The sequence below is a fragment of the Purpureocillium lilacinum genome (assembly GCF_023168085.1).
Source record: "Purpureocillium lilacinum CBS 284.36 DNA, scaffold_6, whole genome shotgun sequence".
Classification (NCBI taxonomy): Eukaryota; Fungi; Ascomycota; class Sordariomycetes; order Hypocreales; family Ophiocordycipitaceae; genus Purpureocillium; species Purpureocillium lilacinum.
The window spans coordinates 3,094,621-3,113,319 of record NW_027072116.1 but is presented as its reverse complement, the minus strand read 5'-3'; the positions used below and the strand labels follow the sequence as shown (position 1 = coordinate 3,113,319).

The 18,699-nt window shown below is 59.3% G+C and overlaps 9 protein-coding genes across 9 annotated transcripts; 4 read left to right on the top strand and 5 right to left on the bottom strand.

Moving 5' to 3' along the window:
• Window positions 1–515: 515 nt before the first annotated feature.
• On the top strand, window positions 516–2,367 carry PLICBS_008839 (uncharacterized protein; the record flags this gene model as incomplete). The annotated part of the gene is made up of 5 exons (XM_065601473.1): window positions 516–641; window positions 784–1,299; window positions 1,363–1,664; window positions 1,730–2,257; window positions 2,361–2,367. 5 exons carry the CDS (start codon window positions 516–518, stop codon window positions 2,365–2,367), a joined length of 1,479 nt encoding a protein of 492 aa, XP_065457545.1.
• Window positions 2,368–4,558: 2,191 nt separating this feature from the next.
• On the top strand, window positions 4,559–5,138 carry PLICBS_008838 (uncharacterized protein; the record flags this gene model as incomplete). Its single annotated transcript, XM_065601472.1, has 2 exons — window positions 4,559–4,643; window positions 4,726–5,138. The coding sequence occupies 2 exons, from the start codon at window positions 4,559–4,561 to the stop codon at window positions 5,136–5,138; spliced, it is 498 nt and encodes a 165-aa protein (XP_065457544.1).
• A 439-nt stretch (window positions 5,139–5,577) lies between these two features.
• PLICBS_008837 (uncharacterized protein) lies at window positions 5,578–6,027 on the bottom strand (the record flags this gene model as incomplete). Its single annotated transcript, XM_018324686.2, has 1 exon — window positions 5,578–6,027. One exon carries the CDS (start codon window positions 6,025–6,027, stop codon window positions 5,578–5,580), a length of 450 nt encoding a protein of 149 aa, XP_018176080.2.
• Window positions 6,028–7,273: 1,246 nt separating this feature from the next.
• PLICBS_008836 (uncharacterized protein) lies at window positions 7,274–7,963 on the bottom strand (the record flags this gene model as incomplete). Its single annotated transcript, XM_018324687.2, has 1 exon — window positions 7,274–7,963. The coding sequence occupies one exon, from the start codon at window positions 7,961–7,963 to the stop codon at window positions 7,274–7,276; it is 690 nt and encodes a 229-aa protein (XP_018176081.2).
• Window positions 7,964–10,120: 2,157 nt separating this feature from the next.
• Window positions 10,121–11,146, top strand: PLICBS_008835 (uncharacterized protein; the record flags this gene model as incomplete). Its single annotated transcript, XM_018324688.2, has 1 exon — window positions 10,121–11,146. One exon carries the CDS (start codon window positions 10,121–10,123, stop codon window positions 11,144–11,146), a length of 1,026 nt encoding a protein of 341 aa, XP_018176082.1.
• A 3,206-nt stretch (window positions 11,147–14,352) lies between these two features.
• PLICBS_008834 (uncharacterized protein) lies at window positions 14,353–15,489 on the top strand (the record flags this gene model as incomplete). Its single annotated transcript, XM_018324691.2, has 1 exon — window positions 14,353–15,489. One exon carries the CDS (start codon window positions 14,353–14,355, stop codon window positions 15,487–15,489), a length of 1,137 nt encoding a protein of 378 aa, XP_018176085.2.
• Window positions 15,490–15,714: 225 nt separating this feature from the next.
• Window positions 15,715–16,226, bottom strand: PLICBS_008833 (uncharacterized protein; the record flags this gene model as incomplete). Its single annotated transcript, XM_018324692.2, has 2 exons — window positions 15,715–16,063; window positions 16,219–16,226. 2 exons carry the CDS (start codon window positions 16,224–16,226, stop codon window positions 15,715–15,717), a joined length of 357 nt encoding a protein of 118 aa, XP_018176086.2.
• Window positions 16,227–16,415: 189 nt separating this feature from the next.
• On the bottom strand, window positions 16,416–17,234 carry PLICBS_008832 (uncharacterized protein; the record flags this gene model as incomplete). The annotated part of the gene is made up of 1 exon (XM_065601471.1): window positions 16,416–17,234. One exon carries the CDS (start codon window positions 17,232–17,234, stop codon window positions 16,416–16,418), a length of 819 nt encoding a protein of 272 aa, XP_065457543.1.
• Window positions 17,235–17,277: 43 nt separating this feature from the next.
• On the bottom strand, window positions 17,278–18,380 carry PLICBS_008831 (acid phosphatase det1; the record flags this gene model as incomplete). The annotated part of the gene is made up of 3 exons (XM_065601470.1): window positions 17,278–17,529; window positions 17,943–18,027; window positions 18,088–18,380. The coding sequence occupies 3 exons, from the start codon at window positions 18,378–18,380 to the stop codon at window positions 17,278–17,280; spliced, it is 630 nt and encodes a 209-aa protein (XP_065457542.1).
• Between the last annotated feature and the right edge of the window lie 319 nt (window positions 18,381–18,699).

Sequence of the window (18,699 nt, the reverse complement as noted above, 5' to 3'; positions counted from 1 at the left end):
GATTTGCGGTATGACGCGCGACAGGGCCCGATCGGGGCACGACCTAGCGAGACCACGGCAGATGGCGACCCAATACCGGCCATTCAATTCTTACCGAGCCACGGGAATGGTAACAGAAACTTGAGCGTGCCTGTGTATCGCATCCCAGGGAAAGTGTGAGCTTCACGACCCGTGTTGACCCCTTGCGATGCCGTCTAGGCCGTGTAAGTGCGGCCCCACGGCTTGCGCACCCCCTCGCCCGATGATTTCCTATTCGGGCAAGCGTCCCGGCTCCTGGTGCAGTGCCGCCGCCGCCGCCGCCGCCGCCAACGGCCCACGCGGCCTGAGCTCCGCCCCGGCTCATCAACCACCCGACCTCGAGCTTGCAACATCCTTCAGCCGCAAGCCAGCACTCATTTACTCCTTTCCTTTCTCCCTCTGGCCAACGACTCAGGAAGCTCGGCACGTTTTTTTCTTACCGCCCGGAGCAATGGCTGCGTTTTTCATGCTATAACTGGACTGGCGCGGTGAGCAGCATGATGATGATGGTACAGCACGGGCACGAGCAGGTGCAGGTGCAGGTGCAGGTGCAAAAGATCGGCCCGCTGGACGCGCGGAGGAAGAGGTCCCGCTGCGAGGGCTGCGCGAGGAGCCATGTCAAGGTACGTGTGTGTGTGTTGTCCGTCGCGACGTTATGCCTGCATCCGGTCTGGCCTGTCATTCACTGACCCTGAATCTACAACGCCCATTGGGAGTCAACGCTGGCGTGTTGCTCGCGGAATACAAGCTGACATCCTTGCGCAGTGTTCCGGCGGACACCCGTGCTCCTGCTGCTTGAAGCGTCGCACCGCGTGTTCATACCCCGACGCGCAGGACACTGCCAGCCCGAAGCACTTTATCCTCGTCAACGCGTCCGGGACACCCAGGCCGAGATCTGCCGCGTCGCCGGCCGTACCACTCGCCGACGAGCGGCTCCGGCTCGTCGGGGCATTTGACCTCTTTGCAAGGCGCAACAGCTTCACCGGCAAGACGGCCACGTGCGGCGACGAGGTGCGCGCGCTGGCGGGCCTGCACGCCGGCGAGAGCGGACACCTCTGGGAGGCCATGATGGCCCTGGGGGCCGTCTACGAGGCCAGGCTTGGGGGCGAGGCGGCGCTGAGGAAGAGCCGGATGGTGACGGCGCTGGGGCACTATGCGCGGGCGATCTCTGGGCTGCGGACGGCCATTGACAAGGGCATGAGCGGCCGGAGACGTGGGAAGAGTCCAGCACCGGAGCAGACGAGCATACTCTGGACGACGCTCTTCCTGGGGCTCTTTGAGGTGCGTTGATACACGCATGACATCTACAATTCCACCAGAGTTCAGAAACACTAACGCCCGCAGCTCATGAACGATGCGTCGGGCGAGGGCTGGCGGCAGCACATGGTGCACGGCACGGCCTCGGCGCTGCGGGCGACGGGGCCGGGTGCGTGCGCTCGGGGCCCCGGCCGGGCCTTTTTCGCGCAGGCGCGCATCTTCGAGGCGTGCCGCACGATTCTCTTCAACGAGCCGACGTTCCTGACGGACGCGGCGTGGGCGGAGCTGGCGCGCGGCATGTGGGCGGGTGACGATGGCCGGGTGAACGAGTGGCACCCGCTGGACTCGCTGCTGGATATCATGGTTATGTGTTCGCGGCTGCGGGTGAGGTGCGTGCGGCCTGTCCCTGAACTGACCCGATGCATGAAGATTGTGTGCTGACAAGGAGACGCAGGGCTGGGAGGTTGATGGACGACTGGGATGAGGGTCGCAATGACGACGCAGACGAGGCGCGGGCCATTTATGCCGACGGACAGGGACTCTGCGATGCGCTGCAATGCTGGCACGAGGCATACGCCCCAGACTCGACGGACGACGGCCCGACGGCTATCAACAGCAACGACAGCAGCACGCTCCTCGCGCTCGTCTTCCACGCCGCAACGCGCATCTACCTATCCGGCATATTCGACTACCGACGCGCCGAGTGGACGCTTCTTTGCGGGGGACTCGCGCCCACAGCGATGCTGCCGCAGGACGAGGTGGACGCGCACGTCGAGACGATCCTGGGGCTGACGCGCACGGCGCTGGCGGAGCAGAGGAGCGGCGGCGGCGGCGGTGATGATGCTGAAGGCAAGCTGTCGCCGCTGCTGTTCCTGTTTCCGCTGCGCATCGCGGGGGCGCGGGCGAGGGGCGGGAGGGAAGAAGACGGGGAGAGGAGGGAGCTCGTGGTGGAGTTGCTGGGGAGGGTGCGCGACGAGGGGGGGTTTGTGGTTGCGGGGGCGGTGGAGGGGGATTTACGGGGCGGGGTGTGGTGTTGAGTGTTGAGTCTGTTGAGTGTCGTGATAATGGCGATGTTGACGCTGAAGTCGGTGAAGGTGATGGTGATGTCGGCGATGGTGATGTCGAGAGTTGGTAGTGATGTTCACTGACTGATGAAGACACTGAAGAGGTGGATGGAAGGATGGAGTGGGGCAAAGAAGTGCCGTGCTGACGGTTGGCCGTTGGTGCTGCTGCAGCACCTGTGAGCACTGTGCATGCACTTATGCAGGCTGGCGGCAGGCCGGGAAGGTGATGCGACGCAGGCTTGGCAGGCCTAGCCTGAGGTGCCCGCGCAAACAGTCGTCCTGTACCGACCTCGCTCCGATCTCCTTCCGGGCAGTAATACTGTACATACGTACATCCTAACGTTACTACCAACGACGACCGCCCGGCAGTGAAGTGACGTGGTGCAAATCGCGATGCGTCCCATCCCATCATGCACGCACTCGCCACGCTCTACCCGTGGAAAGCCGCCCGCCCGCCCGCCCGCCCGCCCGCCCGGACAGCCAGGCCGACCAGCAGCGCCCGCGCATGTGCGTGCATGTGCATGTCGGCATCGCCCGTCAAACCATCGACTCCGTCCCCGAGACAGACCTCAGCGACGAACTTGGCTAGCCAAAGTTAATACTAACTCGACGACTCATCAGCCGATGAGCGCCGCCCGCTTGCTGGGGCGGGAGGGGAGGGAGGGAGGGAGGGACGAGGCGGACCGTCCAGCCAGGACAGGACAGGACAGGACGGGATAGGACAGGCCGCCGAATGGATGGATGAGGTGGATGGATGGAGGGATGGATGGAACCGACGGGGCGGCCGGTACCTTGGCCGAGAGCCGGTCGTCGGCCATCCACTGCAGCGTCGGTGGTGTGGGCGCGTGCCGATGTCATTGGCAGCGCGCCTCACCTGGAGCTTCAGTGGACACAAGTCACGGAACAGACAGCCGCTGTGGCGGCACACCGCCCTGCCCTGCCCTGCCCTGCCCTGCTGTCCGAGGGCCCAATCTGGGCGGTGGCTGCTGATACCTGACACCGCTGTAGAGTCACCTGGGTGGCAGCATCTGACACCTGGAATCTACAGCATTCTGTCGAGCACCTCAGCTCCAGTCCAGCTCAGTCCAGGGCCGGCGAGAATGCCCTTCTTCCCAACAGACCAGGTTGCCAGTCTCCCACGGCAATGCGCTACGGAGTACGGAGTACTGCCGGCAGCTCGCGCAGGTGGTCACTCGCGGTCCGAGCACCGGCTCTGTCCTCTGCAGGTCTGCCTGGCGGCCCACCGCTGACGATTCACCAACAGCAAACGTGCGAAGCGTCCCCCACCTCACCCGTCGTCCGCCGAACGCCACATCACGCACGCACCAACGGACGGACGGGGGGTACCCTCAAGGGCCCCAAGGCCCAAGCCACCCTCGGCTATGGATCCCATGACCTCATCCCAGCGAAATGCGCGAGCGGCCGACGTCACCCTCCACCTCAGCTGCTGCTGCTGCTGCTCCCCTCTGCGCGGCTTGCCTGCATCGAATCGAAATCATTCGACCGGAGGGTACGCCAGCCGCGACGGTGACGATGATGCCCTGTCCTATCCTGCCCGTGGGGAATCCCGACGGCGCTGCGGCCCAACGTGGCCTCCCCATCGGCGCCGCGATGAACCAGACCGTTTATGCGCTCAACGCCGAGTGAGACAAGAGAACGCTGCCAGGGCGCGCGGTGGCAGTCGCGCATCACAGACAACAACGCAACGCGAGAAAAAAAAAGTTTTGGCCCTGCGCCGCCGCCGCCAGCCAGCCCGCTGCCGGGATTCAGTGCCTTCCAGTCCCTTCAGCCCTGGCGCGGCGAGAGCCTCCGCTCCACTGGCACAGCTCCCCGCCGGAGGCGCTAAAAATAAAAGGCCGTGGGCAGTGGGCAGCTTGCAAGAGGCCGCGCCTTGGCACACGCAGCCCGTCCCTCTCCGTCGTCGCATCAGAAGCTGCAGCGGCCAGACCTTGTCGTCCTTGTCTAGCTGCCCTGTCCTGTCGCGATTCTTTCCCTGCTTGCTTAAAAACCTCGACGCCCTCCCACACCGTCGCACCAGCGTGCCCTCTGCCACACCACCACCAACAGTCACGGTTCGCCGATCGCATCCCCCCATCGTCTTGCCTCATCGTCTTGCGACGCAGCTTCGTCCGCCTTCATCGCACGCGACTACACGACTAGCTTCGCGACAGCTGCTTCCTCTGCCTCTCCCCGCGCCCAACCACAGATACACCGTCGCCATGGGTCTCCCCGGCGGCATCATCACCATCCTGCACGCCGTGCTGGCCGTGTTTCTCATCATCGAGCTCGGCCTGACCGCCTACGGTACGCGCCACACCAAATCCCCCACACCCGAAGAACTATAACACCCGGGGGGACGAGTATACTAACAGTGTTCTGCGTCTAGTCGTCAGCATCACCAGCGGCTCCTGGTACGGCTGGTGGTTCGGCTCCTCGAGCGTCAACTTCATGCTCTTCAACTCCATCTGGACCCTCCTCGTGCTCGTCTACCTGGCCGTGATCCCGCGCTTCGCCGAGCGCGCCTACCACTCGCTCGTCGCCCTCGTCCTGCTCGGCGTCACCACCATCTTCTGGTTCGCCGGCAGCATCGCCCTCGCCGCCCGCATCGGCGTCCCCGACTGCGACCACGGCTCCGCCTGCCGCGGCATCCAGTCCGCCCAGGCGGCCGTCGCGTTCGGCTTCTTCATCTGGGTCATTGTCACGGCGCTGACGGTGTTTGAGGGCCTGGGCTTCCTCAAGGGCGGGGCGCGCGCGGACACCACGCGCAAGCCGGGGAACCCCCCCGCTGCGGGTGTTTGAGCGTGGTGGTGAGGGCGCGTTTGGTGTTTCGAGAGGGGGCCCCGTCTTAATGCGGAGGACGATGACGACGACGACGACAGCGACGGCTACGAGAGCGCACGGAGCGCAAAGTTGACGACGTATGAATGCGGATACCAACACGGGTGCTGGGGTCAGGGGTCGGGCTGCGGTTTGGGTACTGGGTACTGGGTCGGGGCGAGATACCCTCCTTGCGTTTTGCTTCTCTCTGCTTATCACGGTCTCCTTCCTCTTCTTCCATCACTATTTACTACTCGTCTTTTCTGGGATATCCACGTCAAACCAATACCAATCTGATTTACTTGCGCGCCTACACGTCTTCCCTCGCCGTGCTGTCCTGACAGTCGGCCGCGTTGAACTTGACGACTGACAACTCAACCCCCGGCCCCCCTCGTCCCCCGCCAAGCATCGGCTGGCATCGTCACTCCGCATCCTCGGGCTGGTGGCTATCCGTCGTCTTCACCACCTCCTGCGCCACCTCCCAGCTATGCCCCGCCGGGTCCTCAAACGTCACGGTCCGCACTCCCCAGGGCTTCGTCTCCGGCCCCGTCAGGAACGCCGCCAGCCCGCGCGCCCGCAGCGCCGCCATGCTGGCCTCGAGGTCCGTCGTCGCGAGCGTCATCTGCGCGCGGCGTCCGCTGCCGGCGGTGCCCACGGCCGACGGCACCAGCAGCTCCTCGGCCGCCGACGGGCGCAGCAGGTTGAGCAGCGGCGCCACGCCGGGGACGCGCACCGCCGCCGAGTCGGCGTCCTGGAAGAGGAGCGTCGCGCCGAGGACGCGCTGGTAGAAGGCGAGGGAGGCGGCGGGGTCTTCGCTGACGAGGGTGATGGCGGAGAGGGTGCCGATGGGGGAGGTGGTGGGTGTAGTCATGGTGTGCTATGTCGAAGACCTGATATGAATGGAGAGAGAGTGCCTCTGGTGTGCAGTACTTTGTTTGAAGTAGGGGCAGAACAGTGGCGGCAATGTGAACGGCGCGTCGAAGTGACGTCAGTCGTCAGCTCAGTGTTTAAGAGGGAGGCGGGCGGGCGGGCGGGCGGCGTGCAATAATACCACGAACTCAATGGCCATGTTCTCAGAATGCAAATCAGGTTGTGTAGACTTCCCCCCTTTGGCCCCGCTATATGTATGTGTGCAGAATTGAAGTACTCGCGGCTTTCGGGTAGGGTGTGCAACTGGCTCAGCTTCACAAGTTCACGACGTCGCAAGTAGCCGCAGCTGCTGCCTGCACCAAAGCTGCATCCCAGCGACTAGCCCCCCGTGGCGTCCATGCCACCCTCCACCCATGTCTACCCTCTGCAGTGGTCTGTGTCGACGATCAAGAGTACCAAGCACCCCGAACCGGAAGCTGCAGCCGTTCGCTGCCTGGCCGGTTCACGACCATGCACGGTCTCCGCACGACTGGCCCGCGAGGTTAGGACTGAACGTGGCGACGAGGTGGTGAACGCGCGTGGAGGAGGAAAAGGGTCCTGCGTGGCGCCCGGGAGTCGGCACGATCGAGGCGACGCGGGCTCCCGTCGCATCGACCATCTGGCGCCGGGCAGACGGTTGGAGTCGTTGTTTGCTTGGGCATGTGGGTGCAAAGAACACCGCCACCATCGACGGGCCTGCTTGTCAACCAAAGTTGTCTACGAAGAGGAGGCTCGCCGCAGGCGCAGCCCGCCGCAGGCCCCCCCGGAGGGCCCCCGGAGGGAAGAGCCAAAACCTCTAGGCTCCATTAATGATGACTGCACATGTAAGTGGCTCGGCAGCTCTACCGACGCCTGTGTCCCAGGTCACCTGCGGCGTTGGGTATTTTAACTGCACCTCGATGTTGTCGTAGAAGGCACCTGCGCTCTGGACTCAACTTGCGACTGGCATGGCCGGCCGTGGGTGGCGAAACTGAGACTGAAGCCATCTTCCGCGTTGCATTGAATCGAGACACCGGCAGCTGCAATGTTATTCTTGTCTGTTGACTATGCAATGATCAATGCGCTGACCAGTCTTCGTGCTGTCCGGTCTAGTCCGGGACGTCTTATCCTCTGCTCAAGTCCAAACCCCCAGTCCAAGTCCAAAAACAGGCACGAAAAGGGCCTCTGCCTTCTGATGCTCTGCTGCCAGTACCATTCGTCCAGCCACCTCACTCAGCGACTCGACTCGCCTGGTCATCAGGCAGCTCCCGGGCTTCCCTCCTGAGGCCCGGCAAACGACGTTCCGGGATGCCCCCCCGGGCGGCAGTCCGGGCAAGGCTCTCCTCCACTCTGCTCATGGTATTGAACAAGCCCTCCATCATGGCCCTCTCCCTCCTCTCCATCTCCCTCTGTATCCTCTCCTGCTCCGCCCTTTCCTTGTCTGACATTTTGCCCTTGTCCTTGCCCGTTGCTGACGCTGTCTTGTGTGCCCATCCACTGCCACTGTCGCCGCTCACGCCCGGCACCTTGCGGGAAACGCCCTCCACCCGCTTAGGGAAGCCAAAGGCATCCAGCTCGCGCACCCGGTCCCACTGCGCGCCGTTACCGCCGGGGCGTTGGCCACCGCCACCCGGCAGCGGTCGCGGACTCGGCCAGCCGCTCCGGGGGTTGCCGTTTGGGGACAGTGAGGGATTGTAGAGCCGGCCGGGCCTTGGCGAGGAGCTCCCCAACCGTGAGCCCTGACTGCTGCCGCTCCTGCCGCCGGCGCCGCCACTGGTGGCGGACATGCTGTTGCCGGGAGTTGGGGAGCGCAGGCCGACAAGGTGCACAGGCGCGGCGCTCGAGGGCGTGGCGAGAAGGAGAACGGCGACGAGACCTAACCAGAAGGCCATGGGGACAATCTTGCCAAACGTCCTCATTGTTGCGGCCTGTTAAATGCTCTTACTGAAAATGGAAGTTCAAAATGTTCCGTTGAATAGCGCGTGTCGGTGCCTGGCCTGGACATTGGGGCGATGGACCAGTAGTCATGACTCCAACGTTATATACAAGACAGAATGTTGTACGCCGCCTGGTATTCGACACTAGGTTTCGCCGGACTCTACACCGCTACTGCCAAAACAGCCTCGTTGTCCCATGCATGTGGCTATGAACACGATCATGGGATTCATGGCATCGATCCACTTTGGCTTGACAAATTAAAGCAGGAGGCTTGGCCGCGCAGTACCACCACGGTAATAACAGGTCCGTTGCATCCATGACTCTGATAATAGCATTGTTTCACCGTTAAGTAGTCTTGGCCGCACACGACACCGCGGTGGCAATAACGCACTTGTTGCCCTTCAATATGGCATTGATAACAGAATTGATCCGCCGTTCTAGTAAAGCAGTATGAGAAGCGCACGAGACCGCTGCGGCAATAACACACTCGGTGTCCTATAGCATGGTGGATGTGTGTTGAAGCATGCTTGCATAGGGGCCGAAGTGCCTTGACCCATCGTTGATGGCTTTCTGGCCTCAACAGCCGCACGTATCCCGCCGCCAATCCATAGCTCACACCCGAATTCCGGGCACCCTAGTCGTCCTCGCAACGTGGCCCTTCGTGAGCATCGCCCGGGTTGCAGCGATGCCGGCACGGCTCCTTCACCAGCGGTTGGTCTCCCACGCACCCGTACAGAGTCTTTTTCGAGATGTCGCGCCCCATCTCGCTCACGCTTGGGATCTCGTCTGCGTCGTACCCTGGCAACGGCCGCCGCGTTGTCAGCTCCGGCTCGTGTTGTGCTCGGGCGGTCCTGGGTGCACGCCTGGCGGCGAAGAAGACTAGGGCTTGTGGCTAACCTTGTTGCGAGACGAGCGTCTCAAAGCAGTAGCTGGTCCTGTCTACGCAGGTACCCTTTGCGGCGACTAAGGCGGCCCCCAAGGCCGCCAGAAAGAAAGTCTTCTTGGCCATGACTTCTGCGATCATGTCGAGTTGATTATCAGAAATGTTTTCAGACAAGAGGCACCTGGGCCTCTGTTCGCATATATATACCCACAGTTGGAACGCATGGCGGCGCGCTGTCGCCTTGTGCCATGACATGTACAACACGCCATGGCCCCTAACGGGGGCATCTTTTGACGAGGGGGGAGGCTTGACCAGCGCACAGGGCGTGTCTCCCGGAGCCGCCTGCCGCCGCAGACGTTCGGGATGAGGCCGTGGAGCATGACGCGACTTTGAATCATTCATTGTCCCCCCATTTCCAGCCTTGTACTTGGAAATGCATCAGCTGATAGCTGGTCACGCCCGATCGCTAACATTGAAGAGACTCGACGTGAACTGGTACAAGCAGAGTCTCTGAAATTGTACACGTGTCATGGCCAAGGCGCCTAGAGATGGGAAGGAGAAAGCGTCGGCCACATAGCGCATAATGAACCCACATGCTGCTCAGGAACATGGTATGAATAGCCCATCAGAAGTTGGCCTGCTCATCTCCGGCATGTGCCAGGTTGGTAGCATGCCAGGCGCTTCCACGGCAGCGGGGACCAGCACGGCCTGTGCTCCATACGACAACATGAATTGAGTCACCCGATAGATATAACTGCTGAGCCTTTGATGGGTATGGCAAGTACATGCTGTCCGTATTGCTGTAGTATGTGCCCCTCCTCATGGTACCCGTACCCACTTGATGCACATATGTGGCTAGGGGATGACAAACATCTGGCCTTCGTTTCCCACGAGAGCCCAAGCTCAAAAGTTGTGACGGCGTCCACACACGCGGCGTACCCAGGCTTGGCCGGCCTGATCTTGGAGCGGTGATGCCGGTGCGCCGCTCGTCTGTGTCACGAGCTCATGATCTCGTACGATGTCGCGCGAGGCCGTCCATGCACATGAACGCCCTCTTCATCTCACGGCTTGTCACACTTGGCGTCGAGGAAGGGAGTGACTGAACACGCCTTCTGGAAGAAGGAAGCGGATGTTCCGGCAGTGCCTATAACTGCTTGGGGAAAGATTCCGCGCGGAGCTGCGCAGTTCAACACAGACCTCGTTGACGCGTTTCTGTCGCCCAAACATCTGGCGAGAGTCTCGCGCCGTTGGCAAGATGAGCATCTGGATCTCCTTGGTATTGCTTTGCTCCTTTGCCGGCCAGGCCATCGGCAACGACGTCGCCTTGCAACGTCGAGGCGGCCAGTTCGCCGGGCTGTCGGAACGCGACGGTGACCTCCCCTTGCACTTGAAGGCCATCAAAAATGCCATCGAAAAGGGCTTCACGATAGACTGGTCCAAGCCGCCCTACCGCGATAGCTACGAGAGATCGGGGTGGCCGTGCTTCCTCCGGCTGTGGCAATGCGCAAGGGCCTACTACTACGTGCGCGACGAAATCGTCCCCTACGACGCAAAGATATCGGCCTGGTACACAGTCAACGTGGAGGGACGGGACACGGCGAGCACGAATCCTGTGGAGATGCGCATCAGCCAGTCCACCTCGCATCTTCGGTCCGCCACCGATGGATGGAGCATTTCTGCCTCGGGCACCGTCAACCCCCTCGGGAAGGTGGGCGGCGTCGTCACCCACGAGAGATCCCGGTCGACGGTCAGAGCCAACACCGACACGACCGAGTACTCGCGCACGTATGTGTGCCCCCCGTTCCACCACTGCCAGATCCAGACGCTGGCGTGGCACATGACCATCACGAACCGCTGCCACAAGACGCCCATCATCAACTGTGGCGGGGCCAAGCGAGCTTGCAGAAAACGTCACGTCTGGTGCCAGGAGTTTCGTGACTTTGCCGATTCGTGGTGCGACTACGACCACGTCCGCAACGACACTTGCACCATCGAGTCGCCGATCCTGGAAGCCGACGGGAGGCCCATGTTTGAGGTCCGCATGGTGGAGACTCCGCTCCGGCCCAGGATCAGTGGCTGGACGGCCGACTGCACCGTCGCCATCTTGGACGACGGGGAGCTCTGGGACCCGTCCACCAATCTCTTCCTTTCGGCCTCGACGCAGCGGTGGTACCAAAGACCGGGGAGGTTGCTGCCAAAGAAGACGGAATGTGCAGATCTATTTTTGGATGGTGTCCCCGAGGGTGAGGCGCAGGATGATTCGCCGGACACCGACGCATAAAGGTGGCACTCTCGGTGTAATGTTTAGTTAAAACCATATCTCAGTTCGCTCTCTGCTCGCGTGATGGCGCAAGGGGGCTCCAGTCTGTAGGCCGCCACAGGCTTCGCGTGATCAAATCTACATGTGCTATAGTACTCGGACTGCGGACATGTCGCGACAACGAAGCATGGACGCCAAACGTTGAGGTCTGCATGGGACCACAGGGACTGTGTTCATCGACTTCTGCCAACGTTGTCACCTGGTTTCTGCCGCGAGGCTTCACCCGTCCTTTGTCTCTCGAATCTGCGTGAAGCACCGCCACTTCATGGGTTGAGCAGAGACCTCGCGTCCTGGCGGGCCATCACCGCACAATACTGAAGCGGCCACCGGATGTACACCTGGTACTGTGGCGGCAAGGAGCCAGCCAGGCCCGTCGTCCACCTAATGACGGTATTCTTTCGATATTCGGCCTTGGGATCATTTGATGGGCCCATGCAGGCTTGGCCCAGTATGTACTCGAGCAGCAGCATGTGTATGGTGAGGAGTAGCCCGGCGTGGTTCCCGGGCTTCAGGAACTCGACGAATTCTTCGTTATTGAATGTAGTAGGCGTTAGAAGCGCAGCGATGAACGCTTCGCAGGCTGGAGGTGTGCTCAGCAGATGTGACCAAGAATAGGGATGGGAACCATCTTACCTTTTTGGGCAGAGATGCGCAAGGCGTCTATGCTCCGCCGTAGTTGGGAAAAGAAGCGACGCTCCGTTTCCTGATGACATATTTCCTCTACAAGCAGCAGTGAGGCGGTGAACGAGTCAATGAGTGCCAAGTCTTTCGGCCTCTCTGCCACCATCCCGAGCAACAAATCGACATGTCGTTCAGGGGTGAATATGTGGAATATCGAGGTAGGGAATCTGGGCGTGACCATGTTGACCACGAAGCCGGCGACCCTCGTCAGAGTCATGTACTCGACAATTCCGTCCGGCAAAAGAGTAGTTTGCGAAAGGAGACAGCCGATCGCAGCAAACAACGCGTCCGCATCCGCCGTCGTGGTCGGCGCGTACCCGATTTGCTCGTTGAACAGTTTTATTGCAACGACGCGGTGGTGAAGCGCCCGAGTGCCCGCGTGTGCGTCTCCGCTGTGTGAGACGTGCGAGGCGCCCAGGGCTAGGATCGCATGTTCGAGGCAGTTGTACTATCGAGTGCTTGTAAGTAGGAGTTCGAGTGCGGTCAGGGGCAGTCGGAAGGCGGATAGGGCGTACGCTGTGAGACATGGTGGCAGCTTGCGCCCACAGGTGGCCGCTGCGAAGAGGAAGTGTGGGAATAGCTGCAGTGAGGAAGCGGTGGTAAAAGTGCCGGTCCTCCAGACTTTGCGCTGACAAGGCGGGCCTGATGGGAGCCGTCACGGCTGCCGGTGAGGCGGATGAGGGCCGCATGCAAAGCAGTCCGGACTGGGAGCATGGCGAGCACTCAGGCCGAGATTCATCGCAGCTGATTCTCCTCTGCCTACAGTTGAGGCAGCTCGATAGTCCCCTATAACTTTGGTCAGAGCTCGGCGCATCGCAAGATTCTACCGTGGCAGCAGGCGCCCAACGAGAACATCAGGTCAGGTCACTTACCACCCTATTGAGGCTTCATGTCGTCCTAGGAAAACCGGCACTGCCGCATCGGCCTGCTGTGTGTTTGGCCGGGAATACCTGACGACCCACGGCTCATCGTCTCTATCGACCTCGGGTGCGGTCGGACTACTGGACTGGGATTCAGGATGAGGGTTCACGCCGCGCTCTGGCACGTTGGTCACCCAGACCAAGTCGCGTGAGTAGCCTCCGCAGGCCAGTCCGAGTCTAAGACACTGGGAGCAACTCGGCAGCCGTCGATCGCACTGTGATTGTTTAGCGCGTCACGTTCACGGCGTGGGCTGCTTCACTCGGATATCGAAGGACAGAGAGTGTGCGCACTCGTACGTACCCCTTTCTTCCTCCGCCGACAGGTGCTGCAGCCCTTGGATCTACCAGGGACCCCGACCATATTGTGCGCTGCGCAGCAGTGCCATGAAGAAATGAGCGATCACGAAGCGATGTCGCGGTGTTGAGAAAGGCGTGAGGTGATGTGGCGAGCCCGGCTCGACATCGTCCGAGATCCGAGTGCCCGGTAATAAACTACCTGCTCCCCTGCTCGCCTCGTCGCTCTGCCGTGAGGAGTCGCCTGCCTGCCGGAGTGGCGGGGCCTAGTGGCCCAGTGTGGCGCTTTTCAAGGCATGCTCTGAGACGCCCAGGCATTTTCAGCCGCGGGATATTGAGCTTCTGGGTTTTCGGAGTAAGATTCAGCCACAAGGCAGATCGCAGTGCTTCAGCGCGAGCGAAGCGCCTGGAATTTGCCATTGGTGGGGTTAGACGAGACATCTCCCCGTTCGGCACAGCCGCCGGAAAGAGTCCGATCAGCCCGTCCAGCCCTGTACCGGCCCGGTTCCGGGACATTTTGAACCGGCGCCATATCCCGGCGACGCCTTTACTAGTAATCAATACGAGGCCATGAGATGACGGGGCGAAATATGAAATCGCGGCGACAGAGACGTTTGTTCCGCCTTGGTTCGACATGAAGCCTCAACTGCACCATGACGCGGTCGGACTGACGTGGCAACTGCTGGCGCCTGGGGTGACACGATCTCACTCATGTATATGCAAGTTAAGGGCTCATCTCTGTCGGCGAAAATTTCTCAACCGAGTCGATGAAGCGTGAAACCAGGCCAAGGGAGGACCTGATTCCTCGTCTTGAACCTTGCACGGGCGGCGCAATCCCAACTGGTTTGCGACCCCGCCTCGTTTCCCGCGGGCCGCGATGCTGCGGGGTTGATAGCATCAGTGTATACGGGGCGGACTGAGCTGTCAGAGTTCGGGAGATTGAAGTCTGGCTTTCACAATTGAACTGCGAGCATGGACATGACCTTAAGAGCACTTGCTACATGCACCGCGGGTCATAACGCCAAGAAGTAGATCAAAGTCCCCAAAAGGCCGGCGTCATTGGGACTCTGGTATTGCTTTGTCGTTTATTGGGGACAGCACGTAATGTTAGGTGACTCACCCTGCCACTAGCACAGACGCCGTAATAGCTTCTGAATCCAACGTCAATCATGTGAAACCCCACGACATACCGATGTTTTCAACACAGCCATTGCATGATTGCTGACTTGCCTCCATCATCGACCTTCTACAACGCTCACGGCGCAATCCGATATGGCCACATTAACCTCTGTTCCCGTTACTCTTCCCGAGGACAAAGTTCCCTCCAAGCAGATGGTCAGAGACATCATCGGCACATTCCTGACAAACGAATGGCCAACCGTGGACCCCGAGACTCTCACAATAAAATATCACGCATCGTTCGCCAATGCCCATTGCCCTGTCGAGCGGCCGCGCCCGACGAATAGTACCCCCCTCGAGCCGTTGAAGGTCTTTATCAAATTCCACAACGAGGGCGGGTCAGACTTTGAAGTGTTTCGGCATCTGGCTCCGAGCAAAGCCGACGAAGCAACTCTCTGCTACGAGTACGGCCGGTCCGGCCTGGGAGCCCAAGTCCACGGCTTCTTCAAAACTCAGGATGGCACATTGGGGAGGATCGACGAATTTCTCGAAGCGCGAACGCTGGAACCAGACGATGTTGAGAATGTCGACATTCGTGCAGACATCGCCAGAGGACTGGCAACATTTCACATCTTGCAGGCTTCACTGCAAAAGAAGAGCGTGAACGATTACTACGAAGCAGTCATCAAAGGCCTCGAAAAGTACCAAGGGAAGGAAAGTTTGAAAGCGCTTGGCCACGAGGGAGGAGTCAATATCGACGAACTGGTTGACTACAACTTTGCAACGAGGCTAAGCAAAGTAGTCGACAAGCTGGAATCCATTGGAGCGAAAACAGGCTGGTGCATCCACGATGTGCAGTTCATGAACGTCCTGGTCAAAAACACTCCCAAGCAAGGCGAGAGCAGAGTCGTCCTCATTGACTTTGAGTTTGTGATGCACAACTACCGAGCGTTCGACATTGGAGGACATTATATGCAAAAGCTGTTCAAATGGTTCGACGAGGACAACAAGATCGCGAATTGCAGGCCTTACACGGACGAGGAGAAGAGACACTTTTGCAGCGAGTATGCTCAAAGGTGGAATGAGCTGACGGGGGACTCGGACACTGCGGAACAGGTGTATCTGGAGGCCGAGTACGGATACATGTTGGCCATCACCTTTGATGTCCACAACATGCTGTGCTTTATGGACGAACAGGGAGATAAAGATCCGTTGAATCTGTTGGGCCTGATCAAGCTGTTTCACGAGTTTGTCAATCAGTACCAGAAATTCGGGCTAGACAACTTTTGATGGCTAGAATCATGATTTGGGCAACCATAGCAAATGACACGAGTCATACATTTTTGGGCAGTGGAATTGAAGCTAATGTGATTGGCGTAGCGGCCATAACAGATTCACTTGCATGCATGAAATGCTTTATTTCCTACGCCGGAACTCTTGTATTGCTACGTGTGTACACTGCAACTACTTGTTCCCTGGCCATGGCGTGTTACGAGTCGTGGGCTACGCACCACCCTACACGGGTTGGAATCCCAGAATCATGGTAAGTTCATTGTGAACAAGCTGACGCATCCACGTCTGGTAATCGCCCTCGGGCTCAGCCACTGTGCGCCAGTGAACAGTGGCATTATTCTCAAAGAGCACCGTAATCAGGGCTTTCCACTTCTCCATCTCGGCAGTATCGTTACTCACTCTGGCGTCGTGGTAACGAAGGGTCGCATACTCTATGGCACTCTCGCCGTTGTTGTTAACCTGGTTTATATGGCCGCCCTGGCGGATGCACTCCTTGAGGTTGTCGGCAGTGGGGTCGTGGCGAAAGACGTCAAAAGGGTCCTTGGACATCATCTTGGGAGTGTGATAGGGGCTACGAGTGTGTGTACGAATTGTGTATCAACAAAGTGATTCAAGGGTGGCTTGTCTATTGCGAGCAAGTGGTGCGGTGTTGTCAGTTGTGGAAGTCAAGTGTATCGATGTACAGGCTATTTGTGAGTACTTTTATAGAAGCTGCCAAGGACTCACTGAATCATAACTGAATCATAACTGCAGGTCTGTTCTTCCTCACAAGTAGTGATTCTGTGAGCCCGTGATAATCTAGTTATCTCATCTGAGTCCCTTAAACTAGCATCCAGAGCCCCGACAATCTTTATAGTGGCTATTGATGCAATCTCATCGGGCTTGGACGAAGCGATTTAGCTAGATTTTGAAACAACCTCCTTTTAAGAGTCGCAATCGCTTGGATACCCGAAATCTCCAATCATAGACGTCTCCTCGCCCCCTGGCGGCTTCACCGTAAATTTGAGATGCGACGGAGTGCCCCAGTTGCCAAAGACGGACCGGATCGGATAGTAGTAGCCCTGCACGAGGTCTCGCGTCCCGCACGTCTTGCGCGATGTGCGCCCGTAGTAATTGTAGACGAGCGGTTGCGCGCCAGGTGGCACCGTCTTGGTGGTATTGCCTTCGCCGCAGGGGAACGCGTCTACGGAACCGATGTAGAAGTTGTCGACATTGTCCGTGTCGGCGCAGAACGTGTATGGCCCCGAGGCGGGCGCCTTGTAATACCCTGTGAAAACGAGCGTAAAATTGTTGGCGTCAAAGGTGATGCCCGCAAACGTGTTTGTCAAACCCGGGTAGTAATTACTCCCTGCTGGCTCGGCGGGGATGTATATGCCACGGCGACCGTCGGCGCCGTAGAAGTATGGCACGCTTAGTGTGTCCGTCATGCCCGTTCCGAGCGGCTCAAGGTCGAGGTAGTAGTCGGGGCCTAGGCCGCCCGTGCGGGCGTCGATCCCGTAGGCCTGCGTCTCGATGCTATTCTCGTAGTACTTGACGGTGAGGCCACCACCGGAGCCACGCTGTTCTGGAATCGTGTCGCAGGCATCCGTAGGCGAGGGCGTGGACTCACTTGAAGTGGTGGAGGAAGTTGTTGTAGATGTCTCTGTGGTTGATGAAGCGCTGCTCGTGGTAGACTCAGTTGTGGTGCTGGAGCTGCTGAGGCTGGATGAACTGGTCGTGCTGCTTGAGCTACTCGTAATCATAGTAGACGTGCTTGTGCTGGAAGTGGTTGTCACGCTGCTTGGGCTAGTGGTTGTGATGGTCGTGCTGCTTGAACTGGTGGTAGTTGCTGTGCTTGAACTGGTGGTAGTTGCTGTGCTTGAACTGGTGGTAGTTACTGTGCTCGTGGTGGCGATGATTGTTGTGCTGGACGTGGTGGTACTGCTGGGGCTCGTAATGCTTGAACTGCCGTCGGAGCCTGAGCTGGTAGTGGTACTGCTGGTAGCGGTTGTGCTGGATGTGCTGGTAAGACTGCTTCTGCTGGTGGTCGAAGCGCTGCTAGTGCTCTCACTACTCGCACCATTTGAGGTCTCTGAAGAAGTGACGCGCGAACTGCTGGTTGATGTTGTGTCGCGGGTGCTGCCCGTGGATGTTGTATTCTTTGAAGTGCTCTTTGTGCCGGTTATTGACTGGGTTGTAGTGACACTTGTCCTGGAAGTGGACGATGTCTGGGTTTCCGTAGCGGACGCGCTGCTTGTCGAACTCGTCGTTGGTGTCGTTTCACGCGACTTGGTACTTTGCGATCTAGTGCTTGGATTCGTGGTGCATGTGGTTCGGGTATCGCTTGTCGAAACAACGGTGGTAGTGGTGTCCGTGGGAGCAGAACTGTCCGTAGACATGCATGGCAGGGACTCTGTCTCTTCAGCGGTGGTTTTGGACGAGCATGGAATCTCCGTCTCCGGCTCACAGACAATGATGGTACAGTCCCCATCACCCCCAGAGATTGTGGACGTGTAGCGCTCAGTTCCGGAAGTAATGGTATACTTGGAGATGGTTCTGTAACTGTTAGCCCGACATTGAGTTCTAGATTCCTAGTTGTAAAGGTTAAATGCATACTCTGTGGAGCAGATGCTGGCAGTTGGCCTCAACGTCGTGGTGATGCATGTCGGGGCGTCCGTGACCGTCAAAGTGCAGCCAGGAACCACTTCAACGACGGTAGGCCGCTCGACGAGCGTCTCCACCACCACTGGACAGCCGGCGGGCGTCTCGTGCACGATGACTTGCACCTCGACGACTCCGTCGTAGTGCGGCGTCTCGCACGGCGGCTTAGAATTTTGTGGCACGGGTTGCTTTAGCCCATGCGTAATGCAGAAGACGCCCAGAAGGGCCAGGGGAATTCTGGTGCGCATACTGCCTGTCCGTGGCGATGGTGACGTTCCGGGACCAACTCTCGTCGTTCTGGCAGCCCTTCAGCGACGACGCCATGTTACGGTTTATAAGTCTGGTACTTGAGACGAGAATATTTGCCTTTGGCCATTAAGTTCGCTTCCCGGCAATCGGGCACAGATTGTGGAGGAATGCCACCTCGCCAGTGCTGCTGACTTGGGGATAGCATCTCGGAGGCGGGCCGACTTGAGCCTCAGGCGATTTGGCACTGCCGAGATCGTGGAGCACGCGTGTCACCGATCATCTCTAAACTGTTCTACGCGGTACGCTTAAGCTGCTATG